We start from the raw sequence: 27527 nt of genomic DNA on the forward strand, positions 1-27527 counted from the left end.
GAAGAGAGAGCTCTGATGGACCTTAATGATTAATGTATACATCCTGAAAGGGAGGACAGCGGGGCGGGGGGGGGAGGGGGAGGGTGCCTGTTTCAGCAAGGGTTCAGTCAATATAGCCGAACCCTAGCAATTATGGAATAAAAAAATTCACTGTTGAAATTAGACCTTACATACATAGTTCATAGGAGGAACTGGGTGGGCAATTGGACATCTGGGGAGAGGAGTTGATGAACCAGAGAAATCAACAACCAGTCAGTCTGAAAAGCCAAGGATGTCCAGCCACCGGAATAGGCCCACGAAGGGATGGCTGATAGGGAAGTCTAAAGGAAGCCATTGCCTTGGTGGATCCAAAGGCAGGCATCTGCTGATGGATCTGAGGCTGCTGTTGGTCAGCAGGGCCTGCCTGCAGCCTGGAGGAAGAGCTGAATGCAGCGTGGAGGGATCAAAGACAAGCTGGAACCCCCTAGGCATCTCTGCCTCTGGGGGTCATCTCATTGATCCATGATGACATTCAGATGTTGCACTTTCAAATTCCTTTCTTGTGGAACCATACAGGCAAGGGATTCTGGGAAATACAGTTTCCAGCCTAATCCAATTAATGGTGGGAGAAGATTCTGGAGGAAAGGTAGTGAGTTCCGTTTTGGACATGTTGATTTTGAGTTGGTTGTGATCCATCCCCATGGAGATGACCAGTAAGCATTTGGGCTTGTCCAGACGTCTTCACTGTGCAAGCAAGCTGCTCCAGGACTCTAGTTCTAATCTAGCCTGGGGTGAGAGAGTGGAATGCAGCGGTAGATGAAGAACCTATGAACTAAAGATAATGGCCAGGAGTGAAGGCAGGCTCAAGAAACAAAATGACAGTCCAAAAAAGGCCTATAACTTTCAGGCAGTGACTTGGAACAGCAAGATGGAAGGGGCAGATTCTACAGGGCAGGTAGGAGAGGGTGTCCTAGAGAAATGGCCTGAGATATACAGACAGACAGTTGGAAGGCAAGTGGTCTGTATGTTAAGGATAGCCTCCTGGAATCACTATTTTGAAAGTGCTACACTTAATAAACAAACAAACAAACTTACTTGGTAGTCACTCCCCTTATTTTGTTTTTACCCTATTACGCAGGCATAAGGCTTATATTTAATGAATAAGCCTTCTTTCAAAAATTTCAAAGACAAGTTTGTTACTTAATACAATTTGTGACCTTACCACTTAACAGGCCTTCAGAATCACAAAGTGAGTTCTGACTGAGGTTCCAGGTGATGTAGCAAACATTCCACACAGAGAGCTGTGCTATCAAGTAAGTGGAATCCCCACCAAGGCCATCACCACCATCACCACCACCTCCCCACTACTGCCATTACCATCACGCCCCACGTTGGAGAATCAGAGTCTGGGGAAAGGTGGTAAAGAGAGCAATGGAAGAGAACAGTTTCAAAGGAATGAAAACGAATAGCGCCTTCAGGTAAATTTTCTTCTTCTTTTTTTAAAGATTTTATTGGGGAAGGGGAACAGGACTTTATTGGGGAACAGTGTTTACTCCCAGGCCTTTTTTTCCCCCAAGTCAAGTTGTTGTCCTTTCAATCTTAGCTGTGGAGGGTGCCGTTCAACTTCAAGTTGTTGTCCTTTCAGTCTTAGTTGTGGAGGGCGCAGCTCAGCTTCAGGTCCATTTGCCATTGCTAGTTGCAGGGGGCGCTGCCCACCATCCCTTGCGGGAGTCGAAGAATTGGCAACCTTGTGGTTGAGAGCCCACTGGCCCATGTGGGAATCGAACCGGCAGCCTTCGGAGTTAGGAGCATGGAGCTCTAACCACCTGAGCCACGGGGCCGGCCCCTTTTCATTTTTATTGGATAACAAATTTAGTCAGTGAACAATTGTATCTGCAATATTTGTTTCCTCTACTTTCTTAGTAACCAAATGAAACAGCTCCGTTAGACTATGTACATGGAAGAGTGATATATTCCTTTGACTACCTTATATAAAAGAGGGCTTCCATTCTTCTCTATATTCTGAGACTACTATATTTTTCATAATAGTACTTACCTCTGATATTATATGTTTACATTTCCTTTATTTTGTCTTGTCTTTTGTATCAGAAGATGAGCTTCACTGCAGTCCATTCCTGTTTTGTTCACTGTTGTGTCCCCAGCAAATAAAACAGTACCTGGCATATTGCAGAGACTCAAGTATTTGTTGAATGAATGAATGAATGAACGAACATATGAGTGATGTATTACATTCTAAGCATGGCTCCATGTGAAAGAGCTGTAATTTGGTTATCCCCCATGTGCTGAAAAACAAAGTTCTGATATAAGGGATTGAATCAATGTCAAAACATAGTACTAGAGTGCCTTACATATTGTTCCAACAGTTCATCCATCCTCAGAAAAACTGTATCCTTTACTTGCATGTTATGAAATAATAGCAATGAAAAATATTTGATATGTATTTTGGTCGGAAGAACTTCAAAGCCGTGCCAGTACCCATTTTCTTCCCCAACTTCTCTACTTACCAGTCCATTTCCTTTGCTGTGACCTATTTCTCCTTCTGCCAGCTAACTGGTTATTCCCTTGGACTTACCTTGGACCCCTTGCTGATATCGCTCAATCGTGTTTTTCTAGGTCAGCTTCTCAGGTTTCATGATGCCATTCCTAGCTAGATAAAGGGTTAGGTCCCTGGTTGGGCACTGTAATGGGACTCTCCTGGGCTCCATCTGACCTGTTTAATCCTTTTTATGAACATATGGATGGCACTACAAATTCCTCGCCTCGTGTGGAGGTCTTACCCGCCTGGTGTCTTCAGCACCAAGCACAGTAACTGGCCTGTTGTAGGTACTGCTGAAGTGAATGGATGCTGATCAACTTTGTTGAAGAAACTGAAGTATTTATGAGTGAAATTGATATAATTTTAGGATTTGCTTTAAAATTCTCCACTAAAAAAGAAACAGAATAAAATAACGTGACTGAGGACACAGATGAAATAAGAGTGAAAAGATGTTGGTAATGGTTGAAGCTGGTGATGGGTAGGTATATGGGGGCTCATTAGACTCGTCTCTCTATTTTTGTGTAATTTTAAATTTTTCCATTAAAAGAAGAAATAAAAGTTTGTTGATGAGGCAAAGCCAAGAAGCCTCACTAATAGGCTAAAAGTTCTAGAAGCATTTATAAAATGGAAATTTGTAAATAAAATTCTTCTGCAGGGATTAGTAGCTGAGGCCAATACAGTCGTGCACTTCAGGGAATTAAACATTTTACAAAGAAAGAAAGCAGCAAAACACTTCTAACTTGTCAGAGCTTTGCTCGTTTCTTTAATTTTTAATTATATTGCCATGTGTAAACCATATATGAAGGTGGCAAAAGCCCTTCTGCCAACCACAAAGTGCAACATTTTATTTCTCATTCATCATAGAAGTCTTTCCTTCCCAGAAATAAGATTTTCACATAGTTTATAGGGTGAAAATTCTACTGCCAAGAATCTTAAAGACGTTTGCCTATTTTCTATAGCCATTACATTATTTACGCATTCATTTTAAATTTAAATACACTTCTCAAAATTGTGCTGTTTTATTTGTCCAGTTTATTATTATTGGTTAAACTGTGTAACATCACTGTAACCAAGCAATGATACATGCAATTTACTACAACATATTCATAGATGTGTATTACACAATTCTGAAACACTCAGATTCAGGTCCTGCTGTTTAAAAAACAAATCCTCTCCCATTGATTTACTGATATTTTCTTAAATTTGTTTTAGATAGAACATATTTCTCCCTAAGCATTACCATTTCATGTCTTTATGTACATGTTTTCATTTGGTACAGTTCATAGTGTCCTTGCCTTGGCACTTAGGGTAGTGGGAGCAGGCATTCTTTAAGTGTCCCCTATTGCCAATTGTTTCACCATGTGTTTCATTTGATGCTAAGAACAACCCTGTTTGCTTTACAGATAGGAAAGCAAATGCTCAGAGAAACTGAGTTATCTTGACTAAGACCATATTGTTAGTAAGTGAAGATGGTTTTTAAAAAAACATCCAAAGTCTACGGTGTTCACTGTATATTGTCTGTCAAACTTTCAACACTTGGACTTTCAATACTAGGCTTTGGTATAGTATTGAGTGAAAATGGCACATTCTAGGATGGTATGCAAAAGATGACCCCACTTATATTTCAGAAAGACTGTATACATATTATATTACATATATCCATATTTATGTAATTAATATATTAATATAATCTACATTATTATATTATTATATATCAATATATATTAGTAATATTATTTTGTTATATATTAATATATTGTAACATGTTATATTAATATATTAATAGCTATTATATATACACATATATATATATTTAGAAAGATAGAAAACAAGCTCTTAATTACTATTGGACTGGGAGTTGGGAGTGGGGTGGAGAGACGAGACTATTCATTTCTACTTTGTATCCTTCTGCATTGAACTTAAAAATTGATGATGCATGGATTTTATGCTAAAACATATATTATTGTTTTGTCATTATTATTAAATGGACTTATTTCTTATCTCAACAACCATCAACATATCTACTGAATACCTGTTATTCTGCCTGGGATGTTTTAAGTCCTGATGGGCTCCAGGCCCCATCCCGCATTACATCTAATACATTAAATGTACCTATATCAAATACAATTTATGTATGAGTTAAGTTGAAGTTAACTCATTTTAAAAACGTCACATTTCATTAGCATGTACAGCTACTAACTTTCATTGTTCAGGTTTAAAAATATTTTATAATCAAAGCAAAGATCCCATGACCTAGGAATTGTGCGTAAAATGAATAAAAATGTCCCCATGGGCTGAGTACTGTTCTACATGCTTCTGGGAGGAAAGAATATAAGAAAGAGTGCCAGTGTTCCAGAAATTTATTACCTAGCTCCCCATCTTTTCTTCCCTTTCCTCAGCCCATACCTCTTGCCCATTGTAGTCCTAAAATATTGTTCTTACTATCAATTCTTTTCATTAATTCTGCTTGGTTTTGGCATCTCCCAATCATTTTATTGCAAGCCCTTTATTTAGGACAACAGTATTTCAAACAAGACAACATGGAGTACAAAAAATAATTATGCTGGGCTGGCCCGGTGGCTCACGCGGTTAGAGCTCCATGCTCCTAACTCTGAAGGCTGCCGGTTCGATTCCCACATGGGCCAGTGGGCTCTCAACCACAAGGTTGCCGGTTCAACTCCTCGAGTCCCACAAGGGATGGTGGGCTGCGCCCCCTGCAACTAGAAAACGGCAACTGGACCTGGAGCTGAGCTGCGCCCTCCACAACTAAGACTGAAAGGACAACAACTTGAAGCTGAACGGCACCCTCCACAACTAAGATTGAAAGGACAACAACTTGACTTGGGAAAAAAAAAAGGCCTGGGAGTACACACTGTTCCCCAATAAAGTCCTGTTCCCCTTCCCCAATAAAATCTTAAAAAATAGTAATAATAATTACGCTATTTGAAATCAAATTTCTAGGCCTCAAGTAGGTACCTCCACATGCCTGAAATAAAATACTGTACTGATTTCTCTGAATATTTGTTCTTTAGACATTGAACTGATTTTGTGATTTTGCGTAACTTAATCCAGGCATACACAGGTCAATCACCAATTTATTCAGTACTTACCATATGTGTGTTTTTTTTTGGGGGGGGATCACAGAACGATGTATCAGAATATTCAAATCTTAGGCCTACATAAAATCCTGAGGATCCAAAGCAAATTGCAAAATTAAGGGCCCGCTTGAAGAGATTTTTCATGCATCATTCCTGGCATGTAAATATCTTTCATCCTGTTTGCAGAGCATTTTGGAAATCAAAGGAATGGAATGAGAAAAGACCAACAATTGGGTCAGATGGGGAAATTCCTCTTCCACGTAAAAGAAAGCATTTTAGAAGGAAGGAGGAGGAGAGACCACTAAGAGGTCATGAAGACTATCACCAGCAGAGCTGTGGTCAAGTGATCACATTTCCTTGTTCCATATGCCAGCATGAAATTGACCTGCCTGGCATTTTCCTCCATAAAAAGCAACACGTAGCTCTGGCCACACTGGGTTTTCAATGGATGGGTGAAAAAAAACCAAGGCCTTCCATGATTGCTGCTCAGAGACAGTTTATGATTACTAAACTATTGTCATCTTTCACATTCACTGAAAAAGTCCTACGAAGCCTTAATAATGCTTTTGAGCTACTTTGGAAGAAACAAATACCAGCATACTATAAGATTACTGATAACATTAACAGCAGTTCCGTATATTCTCAAACAATCTGCCATCTATTAATTAAAGGAGTAGCCATTTGTGAAGACAGGAATTCTACATGGAGAGTGGCCATGAATGATAAATTCACTGTAGTGAACAATTTTGGCAATAAACCCAACGTGTGTTTCTTTGGTTTGTTTGATGGGCATCACGGTGCTTCAGCGGCAAACTTGACATCAGTGGAACTACCTGTTTTACTTCTCCATCAGCTTTCCAGATTTGATTGTTCCTACCACATGACCCCTGAGGAGAAAAAACTAATCAATTCCTTTCATACAGTGTTTCGGGAAGAATACAGAGCTGTAGAAAACCTCTTCTCTCGAAAGAAAAGAACAAAAGACTTGCAGTGTGAGCACGAGAACATACACAACGCCTTTGCAAAAGCATTTTGGAGAATGGATAGGCTTCTACGTCTTGGAAGGAATGAAGTATCCAGGGTTCGATGGAGTGGCTGTTCTGCGGTTACTTGTATATTGGAAGGCAAGATTAAAAGTCCCTTTGCCAAAGGGAGAAGACTCATTGAGCTTGGTGGCTGGGCGGAGAGGCTCCCTTCGCAGAAGATGCCACAATTCATTTCTGGAGTCTTACATGTTGCAAATACTGGTATGTACACTGAACAGTGCACCTCAGGGAGTGGGGCTTAGTTGCAGAGATGGCTAAGAATAAGAACCAGATAATCACAAAGATCATTACAATGTCAAGGTCCATGGAAGTCAGACTGTTTCTGATCTAGCTCTGGTTTGGAGCCCCAAATAAGAACTCCAGGTTAAGCAATACCAAGAAAAAAGTGTAATGCCAATTTCCTCGAAGTCTTGGTCATTTCTCAGACTCTACCCTGAGTTTCCAAAGCACTTCATTGTAGGTCTAGTTGACTGGACAGTTTTCACCATTCAGACTAATCTGGGAATTAACCCATATTCTTGGACTTGGGTCCACTATTAGAAAATATCATTAGATATCCGGGTTCTTGCAAAATTAAAGAAGAAATTATGAGATTGTCAATGAGTAGATAAGATCATTAGATGTCTAGTTTTCTATGATTCACTATTTCCAGGTTCACTGCTGTTTGGTTGGTTCTTCTCTCCAGGTCAAACATTTGTTGGCTAATTTCCAGGCTTACGTATTTGTGTTAAACCGTTTTATTTAGGCATCCTTAATCTTAATAGCAACAAAAATATCGGAGGAAAAAATCCAACTTGTGAAAGTGAGGTCATGATTTACACTACAAAAGTGGTCCTAAAAGAAAACAATTAAAATGGGCTATCGAAAAATAAATGTTCACACAAATTTATCAAGAGTATATTCTATATTTAAAAAAAAAAAAAAAAAGACCTATAGTTATAGCAAGGGAATTCATTTTTTTTGTTTTAAATTTGTGTCATCACAACTCTGGAATCAAAAACACAAAACAAATCTCACTTTATAATGAAACATGAGGGCAATGATGAAGCCATTGAAAAAATGCTGATTTTGTGCATGTGGAAAAAGAGACTTCCAAACTGACATTCTTGATTTTCTTGTTCTTAGCACTTCTCACTTATATTGCATTTTGTTGTGGTTCTTAATTTTTCTTGATGTTCTTAATTTACTTCAGTGATTCCTCATAGGATTAAAACACTAACAAATGTATTTATTTATACAGAATACATAATTACACTTTTTCCCTAACATCAAATAAACCATAACTTTTACATTTCTAATTAAACACACGTTCCTTATAAACATAACGGATTCTAATTTGATCCCTGTAATCATTTTCCCCAGTGCTTTTATTTTTAATAGCTTTATTGAGATATAACTCACAAAGCACACAATTCACCCATGTCAAGTGTACAGTTCAATGGTTTTTAGTATATTCACAGATAAGTGCAACAATCACCAGTCAATTTTAGAACATTTTTGTCATCTCAAAAAGAAACCCAGTACTCTTTAGCAATCAGCTCCTCATCCTCTCATTGCTCCAGGTCTGAGCAACCACTAATCTACATTCTGTACCTATACATTTCCTCCTGTGGCCAGTTCAGATACATGGAATCACATAATATGGGTTCTTTTGTGACTGGCTTCTTTCACTTAGCATAATACTTGGAAGGTCAATCCACATTGTATCGTGCATCAGCACTTCTTTTTCATTGCTGAATAATATTCCATACTACAGAAATATCACATTTTGCTTATTTATTATTTGACAGACACTGAGTTATGTCCCTTTTTTGGCTATTATGAATACTACTGTTCATAAACATTTTGTACAAGTTTTTGTGTCAATATTATTTTCACTTCTCTTGGGTATACACCCAGGAGTGGATTTGCCGGGTCATAAGGTAACTCTATGTTTAACCATTTGATGATTTGCCGCACTATTTTCCAAAGTGACTGCATCATTTCACTATCCTACCAGTAACGTATGATGGTTCTAATTTTTCCAAATTCTCCCAAGACTATCTTTTTGATTCTAGCCATCTTAGTGGGTATAAAGTGGTATCTCAGTGCAATTTCGATTTGGTGTCAAATATCCCTTCATGGGCTTATTAGTCACTTGAGTATCTCCCTTTGAGACATGTCCACCAAAATCTTTTGTCCATTTTGTAATTGGGTTGTCTATTGTTGAGTTGTAAAGGTTCTTTTTATATTCTGAATACAAGTCCTTTATCAGATATATGATTAGATAATATTTTCTTCAGTTCCATGGGTTGTTTTTACTCTTTCATGATTTGATGTTCTTTGAAGTAAAAAGATTTTAATTTTGATGAAATCCAATTTGTCAATTTTGTTGTGGTTGCTGCTTGTACTTTTGGTGTCAAATCTAAGAGACCATTTTCTAACCCAAGGTCACAAATATTTAGACCAGTGTTTTCTTCTAAGACATTTATAGTTTTATCCCTTACACACAGCTCTATGATTCAGTTTGAATTCATTTCATATATGTCATGGAGTAGGGGTCCAACTTCATTTTTTTGTGTGTACATGGATATATTTGTCCTAGCACTAACTGCTGAAATGATTATTCTTCTCCCATTGAATGGTACTATCAATCTTGTTGAAAATCAATTAACCAGTGTAAAGGTTTATAGCTGAAGTCTTAATTCTGTTCCATTGATCTATATGCCTATCCTTATGCCAATACCATACTGTCGTTAGAGCTTTGTAGTCGGTTTTAAATTGTAAAGTGTGAGTCTCTTTGTTTTCTTTTTCAAGACTGTTTTGCTTATTCCGGATCTCTTGCTTTTCCATTTAAAGATCAACTTGTCAATTTCTCAAAAAAATCTAGCTGGTATTTTGGTAGAGATTGTGTAGACTCTGAGACCAATCTGAAGAGTATTGTCACTGAACAAGATAAAATATATAACATATAATATATAATGTATAATTTTTGTTTGCTTAAGCATTCAATTATTTTAAGTAGTGTTCAGTAAGAAAAATTTATATATTTACCCATGCAGTTATCATTCCTGGTGCTCCTTATTCCTTTTTTGTAGATCTATATTTGGTATTATTTTACTTCTTGATTTGTAACATATGTCTTCTGGTGATGAATTCTTAGACTCTATTTACACTTTTGTTTTTGAAAGGTATGTTCATTTGGAATAGAATTCTAGGTTTACAATTTTCAATGTGTTAAAAATATTGCTCCACTGTCTTCTGACTTGGATTGTTTATGATGAGAAATCTGTCGTCTATTATCTGTTTCCATGTCTATAATACAGTCTCCCCCTACCTCCCCACCCCCCAGCCTAGTTCAAAGGTTTTTTTCATTGGTTTTAAGCAAAACTGATTGCGATATATCTCAATTTTTCCCCCTTCAGCGTCCTCCTCTCCTTAAGGCATTTCAATTATGTACTGTAGGCCAAATGAAATGGTTCCCAAACTCCACAATGCTCTTTTTATTTTTAAAAAATTTTTTCTATGCTGTTTTAGAGTTTCTATTCATGTCTTCAAAATCACTAATCTTTTCTTCTGCGATGTCTAATCCTCCATTAATCACATTCATTGTATTTTTCCCTTCTAACATTTCTTGTTATCAGAAGTTTGATTTAAATTATCTTCCATGTCTGTACCTAACTTTTAATTAAATTATTTCATTTATGTTTTTTTAAGGAGGGCACAGCTCACAGTGGCCCATGCAGGGATCGAACTGGCAACCTTGGTGATACCAGCACCACGCTCTAACTGAGCTAACCGGCCACCCTGTACCTAACTTTTTAAACAGAAGGAATGCAGTTATAGCTTTTACTGTTCTTGCATAATTCCAACGTCAGTGTCAGTTTCCATTGATTGCCATTTCATATTATTGTGGGTAGTATTTTCCGGCCTGTTTGTATGCCTGGTATTCTAGTTTCCTATGGCTGCCATCACAAATTATCACAAACTTGGCAGCTTAATATCAAAAATCCATTCTCTCCCAGTTCTGGAGGCCAGCAGCCTGAAATCAAGGTGTTGGCAAGGCCATGCTTCCTCTGAAACATCTAAGAGAAAACACTTGCCTCTTGCAGCTTCTAGTGGCTCCAGGCACTCCTTGGCCTGCAGCTGCAAACTCTCATCTCAACCTCCATCACCACATGGCTTTCTACTCTTTTCCATGTCTCTTCTCTGACTCTTACAAGGATACTACTCTGTGGATTCAGGACCAACTTGGATAATCCAGGATGATTTCATCTCAAGACTCTTAGTTACACGTGCAAAGACCCTTTTTCAAAATAAGATCATATGCACAGGCGATAGGAGTTAGCATGTGGACTTTTTTTTGCGGGGGGAAGTGTATCTTCTTGAGCTTTGTTTTGGGATGAAGTTACTTAGAACTAGTTCGATCCTTTTAGATATAGCTTTTATGATTTATCAGGCAGGTCCAGAGCAATGCCGAATTTGGGCTGATTCTTTTCCACTACTGAGGCACTGCCTAAGTACACTACCCAAGGACCCATGAACTATGTTTTTCCAGTGTGACTGGTGGGCACATTGTTCCCGGCCCTAAGTGAGCCCTGGGCAGTGTTCTCTCTAATCCTTTTCAAACAGTTCTTTCCCGTGTTGGGGTTTCCTCACATGCACATTCATCAGTACTCTGCTGAACACTTGAGGAGGCTTCTCTGCAGATCGCTGGGATTCTCTCTGTAGTTCTCTTCTCTGGTATTCTAGCCTAGAACTCTAATTGCCTTGGTCTCCCCAGAAGCTCAGATCTGCTACCTCAACACAGAGGAAAGGATAAATTCAGTCACTTAATTTACCCGTAAGTTCCAGAAATTTCCTGGAACTTAGTATTTCGGGAAATTGAGGCCTGTGTCATCCAGAGTATGTATGTATTTACTGCTGCCTGATGTTTGCTTATTAAAACCATCAATCAGAATTAAAGGATCCATTTGAGGTTTTCCAGACTACAAATATAGCTCTACTTTAGAAATATTATGGGTTTGATTCCAAACCACAATAAAGCAAGTATCACAATAAAGTGAAGCATAATCTTTTTGCTGGTAGAGGGTCTTACCTTCAATTTATAAAAAAGGCAACATCTGTGAAGCAAAATAAAGCAAAGCGTAATAAGGTAGCCTTTACATGAAGGTGGGTGGTTCCAAATTGTTTGTAATTTCCTTTGTTTTCTCCATTCCTCAGTATCAGTTTGAAATAGTCTTTTTTCTGGCAGTCTGGGTGGTGGTGAGGGGCATGTTTATTTTTGGTTCATTGTTTTCACTGAGGGCCCGGTCCTTAGGGAGTCTAGCTCTGTTGGGGAGACTCATTAGTCTTCCCCACCTTGGATAAGCCCCAGGTTTTGTCTCCTTCCATAAACCCTGTGAAAATTAAAAGCTCATTTATTCAGCTCAATAAATACTTTCAGGTAAAAGCTTGCTTTTGCTCTTGGCAAACTCTGGGAGTCAGCCATTACTTTTACGACCTGAGAATTCTTTCCTTTCTTATAGCTCATCAATGCACAAGACTTTAAAGTGTGTGACTTAAAAATTATGTATGTATATAACTTCAGGGTATTTTCTGGTTCGCAGTGGTAGTCAATCCAAGACCCAGACTGCCACATTAAGGCTCCTTTGTAATATTTGAGTGTTTTAGTGTATCTGCTATTCCAGTATCTTTCTATCCAGATTGTGTATTTGTTCTTAATAATTCCTTGTAACAGGCCCCAGGAACTTTTGTTTCCTAGTGTCCCAGTTTTCTGTCCCATGAGCTCACTCCAAAGACGAAGATCCAAAGACCAAGCACAGCTTCACCCACTGCTTTTCTGTTATTCAGTTCCTAAATTGTTGTCCACCTCAAACCCCCTTCCTTCTCTTCTTCTCCAAGTTACCAAGTGACTCCTTTATCTCCTTCTCACAAACGTCAAGGTAGGGATAATCACGTTTTAGTAAATGAGAAGACTGAGGATCACCAAAAAGTAACATAGAAGATTATATCACTATCTAACGAGTGATGAGCCAGGACTCATGTCCTTCAGACTCCAAGTCCCATTACTTCAAATGAACACCACCAGCTGTCCTCTGTTATTAGGGTGTATCTTCATTCTTATGGAGCCTTCACCTTCACTCACGACTGATGCTGTATTTGCAGATCTCATTTCATTTTTGTGATTTTTCCTGTCAAGATTTGTTTTTATAGATGTAAATGTTTCTGCTCACTCATAGTGGTTTAGTAAGTTGCTTTTCAACATTATTTCCAGAAACATTCCTTTCCCTTAAAACCTAATTCAGCTCTAGAATCGCCTTATTTTATGCAGGAAAGAAACTACATTCTTAAATAACACTGACCTTTTACATATCTTACCTCCCCCGCCCCCTTTTTGGGGGGATGTTGGTGGTGGACTCATATACACACCTGATTCTGAGAACACATTCAATATTTGACAAAAAGTCAAGACTGATGTGTAAAGCATTGTTAGGCTTCAGATGTACGAGGTGTGATCAAAAAATACGGTACATGTTTTAAAAAAAAATTGTTACAGGAAGAGACACATTGCCATTAATATCCCTCAAAATACTCCCTCTCTTCGAACACACTCATCCCATCCTTCTTGCCATTTTCTGAAGCAGTTCTGGAAGTCCTCTTTTGTGAGTGTCTTTATTTCATCCTCCATGACGACAATGCTCCACATCACACATTGCTTCTGGTACTGCAACTTCTGTCAAATAAAAACATTACGGTGTATCCTCATCCACCTATTCACGGGACCTGGCACCATGCGACTTCTGGCTCTTCCCCAGTGAAAATGACCATGAAAGGAAAACGTTTTGAATTGATTCAGGACATTGAGGCAGCCACGACAACGCAACTAAAGACACTCACGAAAGAGGACTTCCAGAACTGCTTCAGAAAGTGTCAAGATGGGATTGTGTTTGAAACAAGGGGGAGCATTGTGAAGGGGATTAATGGCAATGTCTTTTCTGTAATACATTTTTAAAAATGTAAACATTCACTGTGTTTTGTGATCACACTTCGTACAATGGGGAATGTGTTTCATGCACATACATCTTACAAAATGAACAAACCCATCTTTTGAACGCCCATTGAAAACTGGCTCCACAGCAGTACAGATCTCATGCCTTCAGTAGGAAGTCATAAACCTGACATCCATGCATACAAAATTCCGCTTTTTTTGCCAAAATGAGACTCTTGTAGATAAACTAGATATAGGTTGTTTACCTAACTTCATTTATTATACATGCATTTCTATTACGCTTCCATTTTAGGCATACTTCTTGCATGTTTAAATTTCCTTAGTTTATATACTCCTTTTCAATTGCTCCTTTTTCTTTACCCAACAACTATGTCTTCATTTCCCAAGTTTCAATTTACTGCTCCCTACTTCCTTAAGCCTATAATCCTACTTCATAAGGATTTTCTTACAATTTTTTACATACCGGTCTGAAATGAAACATAGCTTCCTTTCAACCTCTTTTGGATAGATAGCCTCTTTTCACCTGCTCCCCCCTCCATGGAACACAAAGAAAACTAATCTTTATCAAGTATCTACTTATCTTCTTAAATCCTCAGAATTTTGACAAAAACACAAATTGGTATGGAAGGTCAAGTGTGTCAAGTCTCTCCACTGCCCCGTGCTGCTTCTTCTAAATATACCATCTTTTTATCGTATGGCACTCATGCATCTCAGGTATGTTTCCTTTTCTTACCATCATGTAAAACTCTTCTTCCCCTTTCCTCTAGCTCTTTCTTAAAATTTTCCTGTTATCTTCAACAGTAAGCAGCCTTGCTGGCTTTATCTGAAAAAAATCTTGACTTTGCCCATTCAGATCTAGAATTTGCAGTAGGGAATTCTAAGGTCACTCTGAAGTTTACAGGTATATCTTCCTTTTCACAAGTTGGAAATAATCCAGCAAGTGCAGGAGGCAGTTATATCAGTGCCCTCTGCTTATGGAACACTTTGCCTGACTATACATGTCATCCTAAAAAAGCCTAAGTAACATCTCAAAGCAGTTTTTAATTCCTGTGTGATTAATGTCCCTAAAATCTTCCTTCAATTTTCCATCTTCCTTGGGCTGGTTTTTCATTATTCTTTCAGCTTAACAGTCAACTACTTTCAACAACCCTATTTGCACCTGACAGCATATGCAACCTTAGGTCCAGGAAATAAAACTAATTACTCTGCACATCCAATTTTTCTTATCTGTTCCATTAATATTCTTCCGAAGCCCGAATCTTACCTATCCGTCTACTCTGGGCTATGATCGAATAGTTGAGAAATACCAGCTACCTCCCCTCTTTCAGTTTCTCTTTCCTTCATGCATTAGTTACACAGGTAAGGATAAGTTATTCAGAAGGCACTATCTCCCTCTTTATTAGGATGAATAATTGTCAAAAGAAATTAAGTAACTCACCTAGAGTCAGACAGCATGTCAATGGTAGGGCAAAAACTGCAACCAGGTTTTAATGTCCCTTCTTCTAGAAAATAGTATTACAAGAGCAAAATCAACCAAAATGGCATTTCCTACTCTCCAGCACAGCAATTAAAAAACTAAAAAGGCAAACAGCGCATAAGGCTATGTTTACCAAGCTCTCTAAAGAGGCAACAAAAATCAAAATACCAGTTTACCACCCTTGTATTGTTAACTAAATAATTGTATTAAATTCTTTTCAAATCAGAGTAGAGAAACAATGGCTGCTTCGTTTTGCTGAAGGGCTTCGGCTTAACATATGCAAGTCAACATTGAGGAAGTCAGTGGATTTGACTATCCTGAGCCACATTTCGTCCCCCGTTTTCAGAGCTATGGTTGCCCTATTTATGTGTATGTACACACATGAGGAAGTTTAAATTTATCATGTGTCCTCCTTATAAAAATCAGTTTACCCAGTTGGCATGTTCAATACCATTCCATGCTGCTTTGCTGATACAGTAAATTACAACTAGCAAAAGTCAAGAATTACTGCTTTACCCTCTGCAGAGCGTAGTAGAATGACCAGCATAAATACAAAATATCAATAACCAAACTACAAAGAAATAAGAGATCTGTAGTTTTTAGGACTGTAATTTACACGGTTCTTAGGTTTCCAAACCATTTTCCACATACATCATCTTTTGGTCCCATCCAATGGCTCGGATATTTGAACAGTTCCCATTATGCGATGAACCAATAGGTTCAATCTATACTGGACACTAATACTTCACTCACTTTTGCTCTTTCAGTCCAATCATACGAGTTGTGCAGACTTCAACTTCCTGAACCCTAAATTCCTTTACCTAAAAAATTACGGGATTAGAATTGAACCCCGTCACAGCAACAAAATTCTGATTCTAGGTACAACACCATGTTTGAAACCAGAATATTATAATGTATATTTTCATTATTCTGGGAATTTTCATTCTCAAAAATATAATATTCAGACACTAACCTCATCTCAGAATAATTTAGATACTCTTATGATTCCGTATCAAGAAACACTACTGCCTATGCTTGACTATACAACTATGTTCCTAAAAAAACTGGGGAAAAGCAATTTTCCTAACAAATGAATCTTTTTATAAACCAAAAAAAGTATTGGTAATACAACCACCCTTCCAATTTATTCAGAGCATTATGTTTAGATTTTCTTAAGATTTCAATGAAGCAGATATAACAGGTTGTGAACCATGAACAAACCCACTTTCAAGATTTCAATTTTCAATCAAAGGGTTTACTCTCATGTTGGCCATTATAAATTTAATACATTAATATACATATTTTTCTTCACAGGGCTAAATGACTGAATTTCCTTTTAGCCACACATATCAGGGATCTAATAATACTGACATAAGTGGCATTCTAATTTTTTTCATCACATATACCTCTATGTTCTTGTTTTAACTTTTACCAGTTACAAAATTATTAAAATCCACTTAAAAAAATCAATTTGTGTTTTTAAATGAAAAGGTATGTATTTAAACATCTAAATATATCTGTTCTATGGAATATGTTGGTTACTAAAAAAAATTCAACTCTTGGCTTTACAAAATAAATTATTTGGAAGCTAGTTCATAAAAAATTTGATTATTTTTCATTATCTGTGATTTTAGTTATTTTAATACTAAATGTAGCATTTTAAACATTAAATTGCTTTAAAAAAAGGGATAAACTGGACTCCCAGTTTGAAATCTGAATCATTGTAAATCATCCAATGATACCAATAATTATAAATATTTAAAAATATTTTTAAATAATCTGTTATGCATTGAAACACAGAATAAAGTTAACAGCATATTTTGATACAATTGGTTATTAAATCTCTGGGATCATTTTTTTTCTAATAATCTTTTAGGTAATGTGCAAGCAGTGCTATGCAGAAATGGAAAAAGCTTTTGCCTAACCAAAGAACACACTACGCAAAACATAAATGAAAAAAGAAGAGTACTTCAGAATGGAGCAATAATTAGTTCAAATGAACCATTCGGCCTCCTAGAACGGCAAATAAAAACCACAAGAGGACTTGGATTTCATGGAAATCCCAAACTGAAAAAATTCCTTATTCCAGCACCTGAAACTATTTCTGTTCCTATAGATGACTTATGTCAATTCCTTATCTTAGCTACTAATGGACTCTGGGAAGTTCTGGATAAAAATGAAGTCACTTCACTTGCAATGACAATGTTTCAAGTGTATAAAGAAATATACTGTTTTATCATTCTAAACAAATCTTCATCACCCAAAAGGCCTCTCTTTTTCCCAATCAGTGAAACAAGCATTACTAAATCAGAAAGTAATATCCATGTCCTGTTTCAGTATAAATCTGCATCTACAGAATGTGTGTCAAGTGCAAATTCAAAAGACAATTTGTCTGATTCAAAATATTCTAAATATTTCACTTGTGATTCCAAAAATGCACAAACATTTCTACCAGAAATGACTAATCGTGATCCTAACAGTGAGAAAGAAGCTGACAGACCAACCAATGTAGATGGTGTGCCGAAAGAGTCAAGTGAAAAAGAAAAGATATGCACTAAGAGTTTCTATGAAGGTGCAGCTGAATATATCAGCCATGAACTTGTAAATGCTGCTTTAATGGCTGGCTCCAGAGACAACATTACAGTTATGGTAATACTTCTCAACGGAAGTGAGTATCAGTTTCTGATATAAAAGATAAAGTTCTGATTATCCAGAATACAAAAATATAAAGATAATTCTTCAACGAACCAGATATTAGGATAGTACATCATACCACGCAATTCATTTCTAAGAGGGTAGGAAAGAAAAATACAAAAGCAGATTTGGGTTATAGAATACCATTTATATATGTTCACTGTTCCATGCCAAAAAAAAAAAGAAAAACCAGTACTTGCTTTTTATACCACTTTATTCCAACCTGAGCACCTCATTATAAAACTAAACACTGGTGAACTGTTTTCCTTACTAATTCTGAATTACTGTAAATTTACAAGTTCTGCTAGCAGTTCAACACTTAAATAGATTAAATCATCTCTGACACATGGTAGATTTCATAGAATGAAAATACCTAAAACAATTAGTGCAATATACTGAACTGATTGAAATAAAATGAACTTTGGAAAACAAGCCTGCAAGGTTGTTACTAACATATCGAAATACTTATGTTACAAATTACTGGTACATTGTTTATTATGGTTCTAGTCATGTAGGAACTGAAGCTCCTTCCTTTCAAAGGGAGTGAGGAGGAAAAAATTAGCTGTTTTAGTAACTGTACATTTTGTATACTTTTAAGCAACTCTTAAATATTACAGAAAAGTAATAAACATATGGAGACTACAATGCAGTACCCTATTTACAGTACAGCTGAAGATCGAATCTAAAATAATCAAGTTTGAATGTACATAATTGTTAGTGCATTGACTATTTTATGTCCAAGGGAACAAAAGCCCCCTCCCTGCCCCAAACAACAAAACCTATGTAATGGCCAGCAGTGATTACACAGAAATCACAGACACCTGGTTTGTTTCACTTTTGTTGAAGAGCTCACATATTTGAAGGGAACACTACCATTAAGATATGTTCATCTGTTTTCATATTCCTAAAACAAGATGCAGTTACATATTTTTTTTTACCCCATTTAAAAAATGGGGACTGGTACAATTTAGATGCCATTAATGTTCATTTTTTTTCCACATGAAGATGTGGGATTACTTTTTCTTGTGGGTAATTTGCTAAAATGTGGAATGTACACTTTAAATATGGATACTAAGAGAAATTACTGGTTGCCTGAATACTGCAGCTAAGCATAAATATCTTTAGAACCTGCTTCTAAAAAAAGAATGTTTTTGAAAAGCTCAATTTATTAAGTTCCAAATCTTTTTCAGAGAACAGGCTGGCTAACCGAGGGTTCAGATAGTCATTTGTCTATATCCCTGGTGATAAGAAATGATTCCCCCTAACCTTCCAAGGAAGCAAGTGTACACACAGCTCTCATTTCCCCCTTCTACTGATGAAACATTAGTCAGAGGGTCACATGCATGTTATTAAAAATTAAGTTCAAAACACTTAAAATAATTCTGTATTAGAAACTTGACTCTGTCATAAGTCTCTTTTTTTTGGAAGTCATACTGAGCTGGTTAAACGCTCCAATTTCATTGTTAACATTTAGGAAGCAGAAGAATATTCCAGCTAGTTCAAACTGGAGGTTTAGTTACTACAACACTGACTCCTGGTTGGCTGCGTGGGTTCAGTAAGGTCTACTCCTCTTCCCCGGGCAGAATTTGCTCCTGGATTCTGTGGTTCATTCTTTGGCAACTTTTTAGCTGAGAGATAAATTATTAAAATAAACACAATTAGAATATTCATACTGGAATTACTTTCATCTGTTTACTTATAATCTTCATTTTCAGTTAGGTTACTCCAAAGTATCACATAACCATATGTTCATTCTTTTCAAATGTTTATTGAGTATCTATTAAATACCAAAACATTGGTCATAGTCCTTAGGGAGTTTCGTGGATTGAAAGAAAGGTAAAATGTGGGACCAGTTGCAGACACAAAATTAAAACTTAACTTGACTAGAGCTGTATTTAACTCTTTATATAGATTCACTTGATACCAGAAAAGTTGTGGTTTATTTAATAAACATGAATACTTCTATTATTTAAAGAAAATCTAAGTTAATAAAGATGATGCCCAGCCAATATGTTTATAAAGAAGCTCAGCTTGAATTAATGTCTTCTGGGCTGAGACAAACACTTTTTGGAACAAGTAGGAATATAAACAAATACCATCACCCCAGTAGAATTTGTCTTCTGTGCAACCTAATTATTACCCGTAATTAAGACAGATCACATCTCCTGTTTTCCTCCTGGCTTGCAGAGACTTTACCCTTCAAACATCTACCACTTCCCTCTCTTATACGGCTGATTAAGAACCCTAGTCTGATTCACCAGCAGCTCTACTTAAGTGCAACTGTTCCTGAGGCTCTCTCAAAAAACTAATTCCCAATTTTGAGTTAGATGAGCATTGCTTGCCACATCTGAACAAACTCCCTCAACCAGCAGCCATGGCTGTAGCTCTGCTAAGCTCTGCAGAACCACTGCTGTTTTTTGGAACACGGCTCCCACTGATGAAAAAATTTACCTGCTAATGTAGTTTGCCTGGATCCTTTAAGTCCTTGATGTGCTGGATTCATTAAACATTAAACATCTTTGAGTCCAGATTGTACGGGTGGTCGGACACACTGGGCTCTGTCAACCCTGGGGACAGACTCTAACTTAACCTTAGCCTTGGCTCCATTTACATAAAAGTTGAACACGCTCTACTTCAAAATCTGAATGCTTAGCTGTGGTTTGGATCTTCTATCGTTTTATTTGTTGTAAAGTTCCACATCAGCATTAATTATCTTTAGAATTCTGGATGCTGGGCAGGACAATGGATTCGGGAGCACTGATGTTTGGGAAGAGAAGTTATCACGTTGGGCTACTTCTCTAGGACTCGCTGGAGGGATGGTAGTGTAAACGTAATGAAATGGTAATTTCCAGTCAGCTGTATTCACAAAGACTCAAAGCACAAAGAGTAGGCTAGCATTGTAAACTTTATCGCAATGAGTACTACGTTAGGTTTTGGATTGAGTGATCATTTCTCCCTTTAGCATACTTCTCCAGGGCTTTCTGTAATTAGATATGAGTGAAATCAGGAGGCTGAAGAAAATAAACTGGAACGGAACTTTAGCTTCTATTGGTTAATTTTTACTGTGTGAAGATAAACTAAATCACATTTTCGAGATCTCAAAAAACACCGTCTCCTGTCTCCTATCTTACTGTGATCAAAGTGAAGCTGGTGCTGTTTTGTATATGGATAACTGTAGCTTATCAATTTGTACCTAAATTGATCAGGATTGTGAGAAGCTAAAAATCCTAATCAAGTTAATGAAGATGTATAATGAAAAAAACCACTCAGACCTTATAAAATTAAAAGCATACAATAAATTTATTGTAGAATCTCTCCCACGAACTAAGTGTACTCCTTTTGGGAAGTCATCAAAAGCGAAAATATGAGTACAGTATGATTTATTTAAGTTGTTAATCTGGTAAAAAAAAAAAAAAAAAAAGGAAAGGCCACAATTCAATTTACACTTGGGATTTCTTTCAAGAAACATTCTAATTTCAGAAAAATGACTGAAAGCCTTAATATGTAGGCTACTTTCTGAATGGAAAAATGACCTTACTAGCACATCTGAATAAAAAATACAAATTAAATAAGCCCATTTGGTAGTCTTAATACCATCAGAAAGTTTTAAAGTTCAGCCTGATTTGAGGGACCTATTGCTTTGTTTCCTATTAACTTTCTGGATGTGGTTCTGGGTGTAATCTGTCTCATTTATAAGAAGAGCATATTGTCACACAATCCTTCACAAGTGTACTAGTATTTCCCTACTAACTGTAAGCCTGAGTTTCTCAGGAAAATACCTTACGTAACAAACAGGCAAGTTTTCTCCTAAATGAGCCACCATTAAATTCTCCCACCTAGTTAAAGATATTGCGACAGTACTTGCAGTTTTTCCTGAGTATTCTTTAGCCTCTGAATCAGCTCTTAATTGGTTAATTTCTATGACTTCAATATAAAAGATATTTATTATTTGGGGATAGGAATGTGAACACCCACTTAATAATCACTGCTGTGTAATAAAAGATGTATGGGACAAGACCAGTGTTTACATATGAATAGTATGGAGGCAGAAAATTGAGAGCCACCTACTTGTAAGTAGACCCCTCCCATAGAATCTATACCTTAAAAGTGGAAGGAGGTTAGGGTCAATAGAAATACTTTTATTTTTGTTATAGATAAAACTTCCTTATTAGTATTCCAACTTCATTACCTATAATCAACAATTGTGGAATAATACCCATCATCAGTTAAAATTACCTTCAAGGAAAGGTAAGAGTGCTGCATACTATCAGATGACCACTGAGGTCATATACAGGATGGATACTGTTTTGTTTTCCCTCTTTCTGTGCCTCATGCTTTGAAACTTTCTCCATTACATTATCTGCATTAAAATAATTTATACATCTGTATACATATATGTATCATGTACTTTTCTATGTTATATTTGTCAATGATTTAAAAAGAGTTTGAAAAACATAAATAGTATTCTGTTCAGAGCAAAGGAAGATGAAAATAATGATCAGTGAGAAAGAAATATTATACCTACATGTTGCACTGAAAAATACTGCTCTGAGTTTACTTTCCTTTTGTATAAAAAGTATAATCTAATAGAAAAACACACATTTATCCAAATTTCTCAGAGAGATCTTTAGAAAATCTGCTTGAACTATCAGCTTAAAGTCAAAGTTTCAACCCACTTAGAAGAAAGTAAACTGCAAGTATTACAACCTAATAGGTAATAATCTTTCAAATTTAAAAATATTATTAAGTAATGCTCGGTGGATGGGATCTAAAATAGTTGTAGAATCATTTTAAAAAAAGAAGGAAAATCCAAAAACTTTTTAAAAAGAAGAGTCAAACCAAATATGCCCCAGTACAACTTGTTTTGCCTGTATTTATTGTTTGAAAAAAAGTTAATCTTACCTATTGCCATGAATATTTCATTTACATTCATTGATGTTTTAGCTGATGTCTCCATGAATAATAAACTGTTGTCATCTGCATAGGACTGTGCTTCCTGTTTATAGAACAAAAAAAGAGACACATCCTTTGCACATACTATACCTGCCTTATTTTTGTTATAGAAAAAAAGAGGCTTTCTTATTACTACTTCAACTTAATCACCCATAACCAACAATTATTACTAAAGGTAAAACAAACGTTTGTGTAAGATATGTTTATAATTTTCTTTTTGCCTTAACTTCTTGCACTATCCCATCCTGATTGATCTGGTTTCACATTAAATCTGTTTTCAAATGATGAGTTCCAGAGGGAGGATAATTTATACTATTCTAAATATAAAACTCTCTTTGATCTCTATGGCAATTTTACTTATGCTCGTTACTTGCAATGACGTCAAAGGGAAACCAAATATCCAACACTGGCTTCAACCACTAAGTGGCACCCTCATAATTTAATTCTAAATGACTTCTACGAGGAACATTTAATTTTGAATGTAATGAATCATTCCTTTGAAAATTATATCACTACATTTTTGTCATGATTTACAGTTTACATGTATTATTGCCTTTGATCCTCACAGCTGTTGTGAAGAGCAACCAATTCTCTTTCCCATTTGACAAAGAAAAAAATGAGGTTCCTTTGAACTGTTATGTGACAAGGCCACTTTTGACTATAATTCAAGTGCTCTATCTACCACTTTATGCTGGGAAGGTAACTATCTTAGAAAGAGTAGTAATAGATGATCCTATACCCCACATGGTTGTCACCAGAATTAAATGAAACCACATGTGCAACATGCTTAGCTTACTACCTAATGGTGCAAAATCTATTAGTTCCCTTGCTCTCAGTCCATGTGCTCTATCGATAGCCACAACATCAGAAAGAAAATTCCTATCACTGATACACACACACACACACACACAAAGTGGCTACAACTAAACTTCTCTGGTAAAGAACCTGAAGAATAAGAGAACAGGAGAAGTTTTAAAATGTCTAAAGACATTTGCTTTGTTTTAAATGATTGCACTTACTCTATTTTACAGCAGGCAACATTCCTAATTAGCTGTATTACATAACACACAAACTGGATTGTTTTAGCCTTTATTTTTGAAGGCCATTTTAAGAATAATCATACGCGTATACGTTTATGTGGACTACAAACGTGTAGGTATATATGGATGTGTGTGTTGATATATGCGCACACACACGCGCGCACACACACACACACACATATAAAATTAGGTAAATAGAAAAAGGTTAGGAAAGGTAGGAGGCAATTAGCTTTTACTTATTTCTGCACTATTTGTAAACAATTATTTTATAATCGGTTAGGTCAACAAAATCTGAATCAATTTGCATATAACTCGTAAAGATATTTAAAAATTTAGGTTCATCATGAGAAGCATTTTATTATACATAGTACATCACATTTGTTTAATAAATTTATTATTTTATATTATTTGCATGGTCTTAAAATTATAACTGCAGTTCAAGTGTGGATACAGAAGAAAAATTTAACAATAAATATGTGCCTCCAAGTGACAGTTAAATTAAACATACCTGGAAATCAACAGCTCTTTTATTTGCAAGGTCAGCTTTGTTTCCTGATAAAGCTATTACAATGTTAGGACTGGCTTGCCTCTGAAGTTCTTTAACCCAATTTTTGGCTCTGGCAAAGGACTCCTGGGAAACAAAGAAACAGCTATTTTGAGGCACAGGCTCAAAAAATGGTTAGGGTGCGTCTTTGTGAGACAAGGCTTTAAAGAGTGTCCAATGTGAACTCTTGGAAAGAAATTCTTAAGACTATTGTATTATTTAAAATACTTTCATCTTATTATTTTTTTTTTAAGTCAGCTTTTCTAACTCATAAAAGCTTTGGCAGAAATACCATACTTGGGCTATCAAAAAAGATTTAAATTTTTAAAAAATCTTTTCTCTAATAAAAATTCTGAATACAAAACGTATATTCAAACTAGTGTCATTATAGTATGCACTTCTACTTACCTCATTTGTGATATCATATACAACTATGGCTGCTTGTGCTCCTCTGTAGTACATTGGTGCTAGGCTATGGTATCGTTCTTGACCAGCTGTATCCCATATTTCAAACTTTACTGTTGTGTCATCAAGACACACAGTTTGGGTTAGAAAAGCAGCTGAAAAAAGAAAATGTCTGTTTATTATTTCCTCCCTAATATTTTCATAATATAGAAAACACCTGGAAACTTAATATATTATTGCATACCCACAGTTAACAGTGGCTTTAAATACTTGCAACAGCTGTGCTTCAAAGCTGGATGTATTTGCTTACATATAAGACTTTAATTATAAAATCACAAAGTTTCTTATACATTCTTTAAAAGTTTGTTATATTTCTTTAAAACATTATGGCACTTTAATTTTTATAATCGTTATTACCCCAACCTAGACTTAATTTGTTAAACAGATTCAATATGAACTTCTAGCTCTTGCCTTGACATACGTTTTTGGATTTGTACTTTTTCATCTCTTCTTAAGTGATCTATCTCTGAAGTGATAAAGCATCACTTAATAATGATATTTTTGCTTTTAAAGTTAAGAGGTTGCTGTCACATCTTGCAAAGTACTACTGTATCACTTATTTTCTTAATTGCTTCATGAGAACAGTATAAAGTAAAATCGAATAAATATAGTAACTCTCTTAGCTCAATAGAATAAACATCAGTAAAAACACTGAACTGGATACTTATGAAAAATAAATCGATTTATAAAAGGTAGGTTATAACCAAGTGAATTGAACTTTAAAATATCAAATATTAGAGTAAATGTCTAAGTATACCTAGGTGCACTAAAGATAATTACGAACAAGATCTACACACAGCCATTTTTAGTAGCATGCTTGCCAAAAGTAACCACACCTTAGTTCCTTTCCTTCATTAACTTTAGTAGTTAAACCCCTGATGCTCTATCATTCATCTTAAATTGGTATGTTCCTCTCTTTTACTTTCAGCTCAAGATGTGGTTAATTCAACTCCTCCCAAATTGGCATGGAATTAAGTTACTCTCTTCTACCATGCAAGAAAATTATAATCCACTTTTGTAAATTGTAGCAGTTTGCTATCTGATGGTGTCAATCTTTCATAAAGGATTCACTAGTTAATTTGAAATATGTTGAAAAACCTAAGACTAATTAGATACTACATCTTTTATATTAGGCATAACATTTATTTCTCATACTATTTTTACTAGGTTCACTGGTTGCTGGCTTTAAGATCAGCAACTATAATCTCAATTTTGCAAACATCATTGGAAATGTATTTTGAACTATATTCTAATGAATATTTCTGTGAATTCTCACAAGTGTAGTCGTATTTAAAATACATTCTAATTCATCAAACTTCTTTTACCATACAAAATTAGCAGAAATATCCATTTTCTAAAATCCTGATTAATGGTAAAGGATACCAAGAAAGCACTATGTCACTTTCATGAAACGCTTGCCTGTAGAATCAAAAAAATATTTTTAAACACTTAAAATTAAGCATCCAAGACAGTATTCCTTTTTCAATAAAAAGGAATGGATTACAAAATATAAGCCTTTTCTCAACTATAGTTTGATGCAACTTGAAAAAATTGGGTTATATTGCAATTCAGACCTTGTTTTATCTTTTCTACCATCACGAAGTACACTGGCAGTACAAACATTCATTTACACTCCCATAAGTCAACTCTAGGCTCAGGGAAATAACTATTAATGTTGCCTTAAAGGAAATGTGATCTGATTCTCAAACCAGTTAAATATATCACAAAAGGTCACCAATCTCTTTTATAAATCATGTGCAAAAGTGACAAATAAAATACAGCCAACAAATACATTAAAAAAACAACAGCCCATGATCAAGTAGAGATTCTTCCTGAAATACAAAGCTATTATACCGGTAAGCTAAAAAAAGAAAAACCATGTATTATTTAAGTAAATTACAAGAGTATTAGGGTCAATATCCATTCCTATATACATATAAAATTTTTCCTTAAAACTTATCAAGTGTCCATTCCATCCTTAAGCCTGAAATCAGCACTTTGCTCAATAGCAAAGGTCTTAGGCAGCCTCTCTACATCTAGAAACCAAACAAGAATGTCCAACATCATCATTATTTAACATTATTTAGGATATCCATATAATAGTAAAAGAAATAAATTACTGGAAAGAGGTATTATTTGGAAGAGACAAGACTGACATGAAAATCCAAAGGCATCAACTAAAATAAAGCAGATAATCATGAGTTCTTTAAATTGGACGAACAGATCCAAGTCAACAGCCTTACCATATACACTGGCAATAACCAGGTTTTCAGTGTTATGCTGTGAGGAGAATGGATCCCAATCATATTAACAAAGAACAATCAATTCACTCAATTCTTCTTAGAAACCATCCTTCATCCACCTTATTAGTAGCTCCTACCTTTGTGCCCCCAGACTTCTCTGCCGCAGTAACATGTTCCACACACTTATTAGTAGCTCTTTTTAAAAAGATTAATCAACAATATCTTTTTCTTCTAGACTACAAGTTCCTTGAAAAATTACAATCAGCTATTCTCCACATCCAATATCTACTGTGTTTCCCCGAAAATAAGACCTAGCTGGACAATCAGCTCTAATGCATCTTTTGGAGCAAAAATTAATATAAGACCCAGTCCTATTTTACTATAAGATCGAGTATAATATAATATATAACATAGTATAAGACTGGGTCTTATATTAATTT

The 27527-nt window shown here is 35.9% G+C and overlaps 2 protein-coding genes across 3 annotated transcripts in view; one reads left to right on the top strand and one right to left on the bottom strand.

Annotated features, from left to right (window-relative positions):
- Window positions 1-820: 820 nt before the first annotated feature.
- Window positions 821-17839, top strand: PP2D1 (protein phosphatase 2C like domain containing 1). Its single transcript, XM_088798881.1, has 3 exons — window positions 821-990; window positions 5821-6881; window positions 17025-17839. Exons 1-3 carry the CDS (start codon window positions 821-823, stop codon window positions 17837-17839), a joined length of 2046 nt encoding a protein of 681 aa, XP_088655007.1.
- Window positions 17840-18038: 199 nt separating this feature from the next.
- Window positions 18039-27527, bottom strand: part of RAB5A (RAB5A, member RAS oncogene family) — a 29351-nt gene continuing 19862 nt past the window's right edge. For both annotated transcript variants that reach the window (XM_019726021.3, XM_019726022.3), the window contains 4 exons: window positions 24788-24939; window positions 24344-24466; window positions 22745-22838; window positions 18039-19470 (listed from right to left, as the gene is read on the bottom strand). In XM_019726021.3, the coding sequence (XP_019581580.1) occupies window positions 19355-19470; window positions 22745-22838; window positions 24344-24466; window positions 24788-24939 (485 nt within the window). In that variant the 3' untranslated portion in view covers window positions 18039-19354. The remainder of the gene's footprint in view (window positions 19471-22744; window positions 22839-24343; window positions 24467-24787; window positions 24940-27527) is intronic.

This window comes from Rhinolophus sinicus, chromosome 5 (assembly GCF_057876585.1).
Source record: "Rhinolophus sinicus isolate RSI-liver-muscle chromosome 5, RSI-T2T, whole genome shotgun sequence".
Taxonomy (NCBI): domain Eukaryota; kingdom Metazoa; phylum Chordata; class Mammalia; order Chiroptera; family Rhinolophidae; genus Rhinolophus; species Rhinolophus sinicus.